At 44.1% G+C, this 10,458-nt stretch overlaps 1 protein-coding gene across 1 annotated transcript; it reads left to right on the forward strand.

Annotated features, from left to right (window-relative positions):
- Positions 1-3,571: 3,571 nt before the first annotated feature.
- On the forward strand, positions 3,572-6,998 carry OSER1 (oxidative stress responsive serine rich 1). The gene is made up of 3 exons (XM_010165077.1): positions 3,572-3,688; positions 5,440-5,553; positions 6,305-6,998. The coding sequence occupies exons 1-3, from the start codon at positions 3,612-3,614 to the stop codon at positions 6,996-6,998; spliced, it is 885 nt and encodes a 294-aa protein (XP_010163379.1). The 5' UTR covers positions 3,572-3,611.
- The last annotated feature ends 3,460 nt before the right edge of the window (positions 6,999-10,458 follow it).

Genomic DNA, 10,458 nt, shown 5'->3' on the forward strand with positions numbered 1-10,458 from the left:
TGCTGCTCAGACTGCCGCGGGCCGTGGCCGGGGATGTCTCGGAGCTGTTAATCCGTTGACGTGCCCGGTTTTAAAGCCCGGTACACGTGTTGGCGCTGTGCCGTCAGAGCCCCGCGAGTGACGGGGGACGGATGCCTCGTGGTGCCCCCAGAGCCCCGGGGACCGGCTGCGAACTCGGTGCTGCTCAGACTGCCGCGGGCCGTGGCCGGGGATGTCTCGGAGCTGTTAATCCGTTGACGTGCCCGGTTTTAAAGCCCGGTACACGTGTTGGCGCTGTGCCGTCAGAGCCCCGCGAGTGACGGGGGACGGATGCCTCGTGGTGCCCCCAGAGTCCCGGGAACCGACTGAGAAGAGAACGGGGAAGGATGGATGTGTGTTTTCCTAGGAGATAAAGAGAATAAGTTTCAATAGTTCGGGTGGTTTTTGACATATTGTTAAACTTGGGTTGTTTTTCACAGTAATTCATGTTTTTTTCTTGATGTCAGGGTTAGCCAGCTGGTGTGTCTGAAATGCAGAGCGAGTGGGTTTTCACCTGAATAAATTCTGCATCTTTTTGACAGTTTTCCCTGTCAGTGATGAAGGGCAGCACGATAAAATATGTAGTCTGAAACTGGTAGTACATTTTAAGTAATGTGCAGTGCTTTAAAAACGTTTTACTGACATTTTCTTGCCAAGGTTATGTAATAGAGCAGTTTGGTATTTTAAAAAAAAGGTTGCAGAGCGGTTTGGTATTTAAAAAAAAAGGTTGCAGGCTGAAATTTTTATTTTAAAGAATCTTATTTTTTAGGTCAAAGGAAAATCTTACAGAGGTAGGGACCATACGTTTCACCAGAGCAGTAGTATTTAATTAAGATAGTATCTAAAATAACAACTTGCTCAGACGCGCATCGTGTTGTCAGTGTCTGTGTTAGCCTCATCCTCTCCTGTTTTCTCGCTGTCTGACTCACTGGACAAGGTGTGCCTTAAATTTGTTATGACACATTGTCCTGCATGTGTCATAGCAGCTGGCTGCTACACAGGGTGACCAGATGAAATCACAGCAGATCCAGCAGCTGGAATGGCAGAGGGAGCTGCCACCTCCAACTGGAATGAGGTTGTGAGGGAACAGAACTTCCCATTCTGTGTCTGCACAAGTAATTGAGCTGCAGAGGTTCAGACTGCTCCTCTCTCTTCACCGAGACCTCTTTCTTTTCCATGTTACCAAAAGGCTGGTGCTTAGCTGGTAGCAGTGCTGATGTGGGTGTTATTGCTGTATCCTGAGGTAGAGTTAGTGCTCTGTATGGGTTTGTTCTTGTTACGGGAGCTGGTACCATTTGCTGGGTTTGAACAGTTACCTTGGAGCTTCAGGAAGATACAGAATCACAGAAGAGTTGAGGTTGGCAGGGATCCCAGAAGGTCCAACCCCTCTGCTGAAGGAGGACCACCCTGAGCTGGTTGCCCAGGAGCATGTCCAGGTAGTTTTTTAATATCTCCAAGGAGGGAGACTCCACAGCCTCTCTGGGCAGCCTGTGCCAGTGCTCAGTCACCCTCACAGCAAAGAAGTGTTTCCTCACGCTCAGACAGCATCTCCTGCATTTCTCTGTGTGCACCTAGCCTCTGGTCTTGTCACTGGCCACCACTGAGAAGAGCCTGGCTCTGTTCTCTTTGTACCCACCCTTCAGGTATTTGTATATGTTGATGAGATCCCACCTGAGCTTTTTCTTTTCCAGTCTGAACAGTCCCAGCCCTCTCAGCCTTTCCTTATAGGAGAGGTGCTCTAGTCCCTTCATCGTCTTGGTGGCCCTTCACTGTCCCTCTTGTAGCAGGAGACACAGCACTCCAGCTGTGGCCTCACCAGTGCTTAACAGAGGGAAGGATCAGCTCCCTCAACCTGCAGCCCAGGATACCATTAGTCCCTTTGGCACAGGGGCACATTGCTGGCTCATGTCCATCTTGGTGTCTACCAGAACCCCTAAGGCCTTTTCTGCAAAGCTGTGCTGGCACTTGGGCTTGTTCCTTGCCAGGGTCCGGGCGTTGCACTGCCCCTTGTTGAAGTTCATGAGGTTCCTCTCAGCCTCTTTCTCCAGCCTGCCAGGGATGGCAGCACAACTCTGGTGTGTAAGCCACTTATCCCAGTTTGGCGTCATGAGTGAACTTGTTGAAGGTGCACTCTGCCATATCATCCAGATCATTAATTATGATATTAAACATGACTGGACACAGCATTGACCCCCAGACTACACCGCTATTTGCTGACCTCCAACTGGACTTTGTGCTGCTGACCACCACCCTCTGGACACAGCTGCTGAGCCACTTCTCAGTCCACCTCACTGACTGATCATCCAGCCTGTGCTTCATCGCCTTCTCTGAGGGTCTGGTGGGAGACAGTACCAAAAGTCTTACTGAAGTCCAGGTAGAAGACATCCACTGCTCTCCCTTTGTCTGCCAAACCAGTCCCACTGTAGAATGTTGTCAAGGATGACCACCTTGTCATTTAGAAAAAGGACTGAGAAGATGATCTTGTCACAACCCGTAGTGTGGCCAAAGGCTCTCGCAGTAATGATGCCTGCACCAAACGGTCCTGTTTTTCCAGAAGAGGTCAGGTCAAAAGCATTAAATGAAGCAGGTTGATCAGCCACGGAAACTTCAACAAATACTGGGCTTGAGGTCATCTGCTGTAGAACTGAGACTTGATACTGCCAGTGGTTTCTGCCCAGCAAAAGCAAAGCCGATGCTAAGGAAGCACGCCTTTTTTGAGTATTTCATTAGCGGAAGTGTGGCTTGTGTAGGATGTGTATGTAATTGCAGAGCTCTACGGTACTGAAGAGCATCAAATTTAGAAAGATTTGAGATTCCTTTTTAGCTAGATTAAATGACAGCCAGGGTAGATTTAAAAAAAAAGAAAAATACATCAGCCAGTTTTTAGCAGTTCCTTTTTTATTTAAAACAAGGCTTACTAGTAGTGTTTGTACTCTTATTTGCATTTGTCCTTGTTCACTGGCTGATATCAGAAATTTTTAATGGCTATTTGAAATCAAAATACCATGTTCTGATAGGACTGTGTAACTCTTGCTGGGATCTAGACATAAGATAAAAAAAAATTGTTTAGCTTAAAACTTCATCTTGTTTTAAGAAAAATCTGTTGGTTTTGGTTTGTGGGGTTTGCTTGTTTGTTTGTTTTAAGTATGTATGTAACATGAAGTCCCAAAGCTGGAAGTAGCAGTTGTAGAAAGTCGACTGTTTCTAATAGTGTTGTTCCCTTTCACTTTTCAGCTCTTCTGGCATTATTGTGGTGACACTGTAAAACAGAGGAGTCTGTCTAGGCTGTAATGGATGTGCAAGACACTGTCGACACCAAATTTTACTTTAAATTGCTAATTCACCCATGCAGTTGTAGAAGAGACGGTTTCTTCCATTCTTGGGTATCATAAAGCTTGTTCTGAATAAACTTTCAAAAACATTCTACTAGAATGACCTCAGCTTTGTGTGCTCAGTGTGCTATTTTGAGTTTATTTTCATGTATTACGATGCTGCTGGGCAACTAATGTTTTTAACAAGCTTCTTCACAATCGTGTCTCTTTTCTGCTTGTAGCAGTACATGGTAACTCTGTCAGCTTCTGGCCAGCCCAATAATGAAAACAGAAGCTAAGGATGGAGAAGAGGACAGCCTGCAGACAGCATTCAAGAAGCTAAGAGTTGACACAGCTGGGTAAGTAACACCACAGGGAGGTCTGGAGTTGACATGTTACAAACAGACTCTGAGGGAACACCCTTACTTTTAAATTTGAAAGAACAAGGTCATTCTGAAGGGTTAGGCCCTGAAAACCTTTCTAGTTAAACTGAAATAAATTCACCAGCTCTGGACTGCACTTCTCAAGAAACTGTAATTTGTTTGATCGCCGTTAGCTCCCGACAGGCTTGTAACAAAGCTAACAATAGCCAGCGGTTGACAGACAGTGTGTTTGAAGTGAATTTTGGCAGGAATCTGGCTGCCAGAGGTTATGTCCGTAGCACTAGAACTCTGCTGTTGGAGTTAGCATATTGTCATGGCTCTGAAGGCCTGTCATGAGAATTAACTCCCATCTTCTCCCAGGAGAGAAACTTTCTCTGCATGTCAGGAAAGGAGAGTGTTAGTGTCACTGCATGATTCCCACACAAACTCTTTTTGTTGCTGTCACTTACAAATTTCCTATTTATACCCTAAAACACTAAATGGGAAAGAAGCCTTTTTGTGTTGTCTTGTTTCATGTGGTACTCACCCTCTCTGTCCCAGGTGGCAGAGCACAAGCAGCATGTGTCTCCTCTTGGTGATGATCATTTTTATCTGGAGAAGAAAAAAGAAAAGGCTTCTATATAATGTTTTTTCTGCTGACAAATATGCACCGTTACATATGACTTGTACAGTGCCGTGTTTCAGGGAGCTGTTGTCAGTGATACCATTATGCTGGTGACTGAAAGGAAGGTGTAGGTAAGACAGTATATAAATATCGAGGTGGTAACTAGAATTACCATAGATCATGAGCAGATGGGCTTCTAAAGTTAATTAAAGTCTATAAATTTATCACTATGCAAATACCTCTCATTTCTTTAGTATCTCCAGTCCCACCCCCCAATCAGGCATACTTCATTACTTTGGGGTTTTTATTGTTGGCCTTCACTTTACTGCTCTGTGTTCATTGTTCTTTAAATGGAAAACAGCAGGTGTTTGACTAATAGTTTAGCATCTATTAAATATCAGTTAAAGCTGATCTCAAACAGTGTGTGGAGACTTATTTGCACTTTTCAGAGAATGGTCCCTGCTTACAAACAAATCTGGTACAGGATTTGGAATATAATTGCCTTGTGAATTCCAGTGTAATATGTGAAGTCAAAAGTTCTTGGGATTATGACAGCTCCTTGAAAATGGGAGTTTGGGATGAATTTATAGCACCAGAAAAATTAGTGAATCTTCTAAGGTCCCTGGCTCAAATAGAAGTTGAAGATGTGACACGTCTGTTGCTCAAGTGATTGAACTTGCAGTAGTATGTAGAGTTTTAGCTTATGTTGTCCTAGACAGAGGCTCAAGTGTTCTTCAGTTAAACAAAGTCTATTTATGTCCAAAGAACATTTATTTTTAGGAAAGAATGGCTTGTTTGTCTCTGGAAAAAGAGATGTGTTTCTTCAGTGATGGTGTTTTTCCCCTCCCCTCTCCTGGAAAACTGATATTTAGTCATTGTGTGTGCCTCATCACTGATGTGTGGAGGTCGGGCCTGCAGTCTAGTTGCTGAATGGCATCACGTTTGGTGAAAGAGTCTGTTACACAAACTTTTGAGATAGGACTGTGTAAACACTGATTTGGGTCTTCTTTGTGGGCAGATCTTTGAATACATACTGTAAATGATTTAGAGCAATTCATAAGCTTTTTCATATTCCTAATGCTAACCAGTGTAGGCTGTTAACTTTTCATTCTCTCTTTCACAGATCTACTGCTTCTCTCTCTGTGGGTGAAGGGACAGGTTCAAGAGCACTGGTTAGAACAGTGGCAGATGAAACCAAACCTAAGAGTGTGTGTACTTCTAAGGAAACCTGGCATGGGTAAGAGAAGCTTGGGATTCTCAAACTACTTCAAATGATACTGCATTGGAAGGGAATTTTAAACAAGTTTTCTAGTAACTACACCCCTACACAAGGACCCAAGTTTTCTTTATTAAAAAGACTATTTAAAATACTCTACACCGCCTTTTTCTGTTCATATGTGACTACTATTCTTATTTACAGTTATATGAAGTTATATATATATAATATATATATATAACTATATATAGTTATATATATATATATAACTATACTTAAGTTATATGAAGTGAAAGGAAATGCAGTTCAGTTATAGGTTTCTAAACATTATAGATGGGTCTTAATAGAAATGTGAATTGCTGTTCATCTCTTTCAATAACTGTTTGGAAGAAAGCTGTCAGTATGCCCTGGGAACTAGATTAAAATAAACAGTTGGTTTCTGGAGTGTTGATGCAGAACTTTGTGCTCATCTCCTATTGAAACAAAATGACCACTTGGCCTTGATTAATTAATTTTGTGCTGTTGTCTTGTGCTTTGTTCTTCTCTTAGAGGTTATTTTGTCGTGTCTCACGTGCTTTGCTCATTAGCTAACCTCAAAAGCATGCACTTTAGGTTTAATTTCTCAGGTCAAATTCCAAGATAGTGGAGTATCCTGAGCTTAAAGCTCTTGCATGCAGTGTATGTGCAGTAGAGATTTTGCACAATGTTATTTGTAATCCTGTGACAAGTCTTTCAGTGAATCTTCACTCCCTCCTGTATCTTTCCCTGGTAGGTCTATGAAGAAGCCTTCAAGAGGGGTCGTGAGAACTCAGCGTCGCAGACGTTCCAAGTCTCCAATTCTCCATCCTCCAAAGTTTATCCATTGCAGCACAAAGTCACATTCCACGTGCAACCAGCTAGTGCACAAGAGCCAGAGTGATGCCCCAGATGACAGCAGTGGGTTTGGGATGCCAGTCCCAAAGGAAGCTTGTGCACACAAACGATGCAGTGTTGCTGCTGACGTCGGCCAGAAGAGGGATGATGTTGAGTCTTTGGGACCTTCTGCTAGACAGCCAGTATCAGAGAACAGGCAGGAGGACTCCTCAGCTGCCGTTTCTCTAGTATCCAAAGGAAACCTAAAGACTACAGAGCTTTCCGACTTCCAATCTATGTCCAAGCTGAACACGAATAAGCCATGTGCCTGTGCAGATAAAGCCTGTCAATGTAAAAGGTGGCACGATATGGAAGTGTACAAATTCTCTGGCTTACAGAACACCCTCCTGTTGGCCCCTGACAGGAGGACAGTTTCTGAGGACCACTCCCAGTGTTTGCCATCAAGAACTCCTTCAAGTTCTCCACGTTCTTGCTCTGAGCAAGCCAGGGCCTTTGTGGATGACGTGACTATTGAAGATCTTTCAGGATACATGGAATATTACTTGTATATTCCAAAGAAGATGTCTCACATGGCAGAAATGATGTACACCTGACAGCAGCAAGCACTAAAAACGGAAGGGTGGGTGGTTTAAATCTGCCCTCTGTCACACCCATGTGAGCTGCAACACAATCCCTGCTCGCTGTGCTTGCAATAAAAACACTTCTTTGCATCTTAGCTAGTGTTCGTTATTTAAGCTGGACAAGCAGTTAGCTTAAGCATCTTACAGTTTAAGCTTGGAGTAGATAATGACGTGAACACGGTGAACATGTTTAGAGCACACCTGCCTATACTTAAGTGACCTAACATTTGAGAAATTCTACTTTGTTTTCTAAGTCCTTCTGTTTTGCTTTGTAGGACAAGAAAAGTTTCTAATCTTGGTGATTAGAGCTCTTAACTGTGAGCAACTTGGTGTAATTCAGTTTCTTTGAAATTGGTTTGACTTCAGGTTGTAACGCTTACACTTGTGGTTTTGGACCATCTCTTGTCTTCTTGGTACTATTACCACTCTAGGCAAATTCGGGAGACAGTTGTCTTTTCTTGGGTTGGAGGTATTACTTCTTGGTACTTAAAGAGGCTTTGTTTCTGATCAGCTGAACAGGCATCCTCCTGCCCTGTCTTTGATGATATTAGTTAGTGGGGTCGAATGCTCTTAGGTTAACATAACATTTGCTTGCTAGGCTGCCTGATGAGAAACGAAAATAGAATGATCAAAGCAAGGTTGTTTCAAGAGGTTTTCTGATCTCTGTAATGTTGTTTAGTGGAAAATATAAAGCAAGCACGACCTTTTGTTGAATGTCCAGTGGGCCTTAGAGAGTTGTCTGCAGAAATACTCTGCTTTCTTCAGGGGGGATTGCTTCTTCAGTTAACCAAAGGAAAAATGAGATGATGGACTCTGTTCAGTGTGGTTTTTTGTGAAGGCCAAAACAGCATTTGCTCGCTTCAGTTGTCTTAATTCATGCACTGTGGTGGTTTTTTGGTTTGTTTTATTTTAGCTTTGTTCAGTCTGCTCCGTAACACCAAGTATAACCCATAGACTCAAGTGAACAGTTGTCAGCTGCACAGTAGGGAAATCTTGAGCACTGTGTTTTCTTTCTCATCCCCTCCAGCCTTTTAACTGAACCCTGTCACTTTAGGTGCCTTGTCCAGGTCCAAAATATTGGTGGAGCTTTGCATTCTTCCTGAAACTTATTTCTTCAGAAACAACCCATTTGCCATACTTTGTGTGCCTCACCACAGTCTGTCTGTTATAACTATGCTCAAAGGAGCATCCCATCAAATAATGTGATTTGTTGAGGGAGAGATGAGTTGTGTTGTTTGTCTTTACTATTTGCAGTACCTGAACTTTTCTGACCTGTAAGGTCTGGAGAAGAAATGGAGACAAACACTTCCCTGCAAAATTCTTTGGTGTTACTCTTGGGTTTTTTTGGTCATTTCTGTGGCAGTACCTAGTATCTTAGAACTAAGTTTTTTTTGCCTGTTTTGCCAGTTCTGAAATGTCACTTACCCCTTGCAGAGTGTACTTGGGTCCCGCATCTCTCTTCCATTTTTCCCTACTCTTAAATAGCTGTATTTCTGCAATTATTTGGTGACTATTGTCTGCAATACTGGACTGCAAAGTGCAAAATGACCTTACTTCTCAAATAATTATTTTTTACTGTTCCCAAATGCTTGCAGACAGCAGCCACAGCACCGTTGTGGGGCTGAGAACACCTTTGAAGACCACGCTGCTTTTTACTATTTCTTTCATCAGTCACCACAGACCTGTACCTGGTCAAGTGCTCAGTAGAAAGCAGATGGAAGTCCAGGAGGTCATGTTAAAAAAAAAAAAAAAGAGAGAGAGAGAAGAAAGATGCGACCTGGTGCAGACTGGGAAGAGAAGCCGCGTGAACTGGTGCAGACTGGGAAGGGAGGCGAGCAGAGCGGTGCCACTAGAGGTCACCTGCGGGCTGGCCGGGTGGTGCGGCTCCTCCAGCCTCTTCAGCCTTCAGGGGAGAATGTTGTGACTTTATTTTCCTGACAAAATGAAGAAATAAGAGCAGCTCTGGGTGGTGCCTCAGCACGCACGCAGCGTTGGTGCTTTCCGAAGTTTGATTGTGTGGGTATGTTAGACAGCGGTCAACAAAAGCTCATTAAATGCCAACATCTGCATAAATTATTCATGTTTAAACAGAGTGTACTATCAGTTCACAACTGTGCTGTGTAATTAGGAAGACTCGTTATGTGAATAATTACATAGTCCTGAGCTTGGCATCCTCTTAGGGCCATTACAACATCTTTGGGCTGTAAGTGTTGGAACACCATGAAATAGAAGAGTTTGGGCAGCTGCAGCTGGTGCCTTAACACTTTCCCTTCTGTAACTACCGTGTGTTTTAAGATTGACAAAACAAAAACCTCTGGGTTCTGCTTTGAGAAAGTGTGAATTTCCAGCTCTTAATTATGCAGAGAGAACTTTGAAAGCGTGACTGAGTAGTCTAAAAGCTTTAGCTTAAAAAAAACCCCAACAAAACAAATTGAGACAATTTCAAAAGTTGACGGTTTGGGTTTTTTTTTAAATCTTCTGCCAAGAGGCAGTTCTGAGTTGTGTTGGAGTCCCTTACTGAAGTGCCTATTCCTTCCTGTGGCTCAATTAAGAGTGAAGCCTTTTGGAATTTTATAGTGAGCAGTTGGTCCTTCTCACCTGTGCCTGCAGGTATTTAGTAGTTTGTGTGCTGTAAATATGTACTTAGCTTTTCTTGTAATTATATATTGGATGGTTCTTCCTATACTACTTCTTCCTAGAAACACCGATGGGGAGGTTGTCTGAGTTGTAAACCTGTGTTAGGTGAGTCTGACACTCGCTCTTGTCTGTGGCAGCTTTGTCCCAGAGCTCAGCGTGGGTCTTGGAGCTGGTCTCCAAGGGCAGAGCACAGCCTGCTGATGGCATGGTCTCACCCCACAGCTCCTGCAGCTTCTCAGGATGTGGTGGTCAGTGAGGAGAAGGTCATCTCATCATGGTCTTGCTGTGACAGCGTCTTTAGGAGACGGGACAGTGTGGCTGGAAGAAGAGAGGCCTTGGATTAGGCTGTTAGCTGGTGGTTTGTTCCCTGTTCACTCTCCCATCTGTATTTGATGCCATGGATTGTTAGAGGCAAGGTGGGCTGTCACTGTTCTTCATGTGTCTGCAAATGTCCCAAGGGCTGGGTCTCACCTTTCTTTTCCAACCCTAGTGCGACTAAATGATGCTTCCAGCTGTTAAACAGAAGGAATTTCGGTAGGTTCGTTGTCATTCCCTCCCTCTCCCAAACAGCTGTTTGTAGATCTGTTTCACTACCCCAAAGCAGCTCTGGAAATTCACTTTGGAGGTAGCAGCGGTGTGAGGAGGCTGAGTGCCATCAGCCGGTGAGGGCTGTGCTCCTTGCTCTGCCTCTGCCCGTCGGGAGCGGCCCCGCCGGAGGGTGCTCCCTGCCCGGCTCTGCCCTCTCCCTCCCTCCCGGGGTCCGGGGGAGCGGGCTCGGCTCCCCGCCCGCCCCCTC

The sequence above is a fragment of the Antrostomus carolinensis genome, unplaced genomic scaffold (genome assembly GCF_000700745.2).
Source record: "Antrostomus carolinensis isolate BGI_N321 unplaced genomic scaffold, ASM70074v2 scaffold27183, whole genome shotgun sequence".
Taxonomy (NCBI): Eukaryota; Metazoa; Chordata; class Aves; order Caprimulgiformes; family Caprimulgidae; genus Antrostomus; species Antrostomus carolinensis.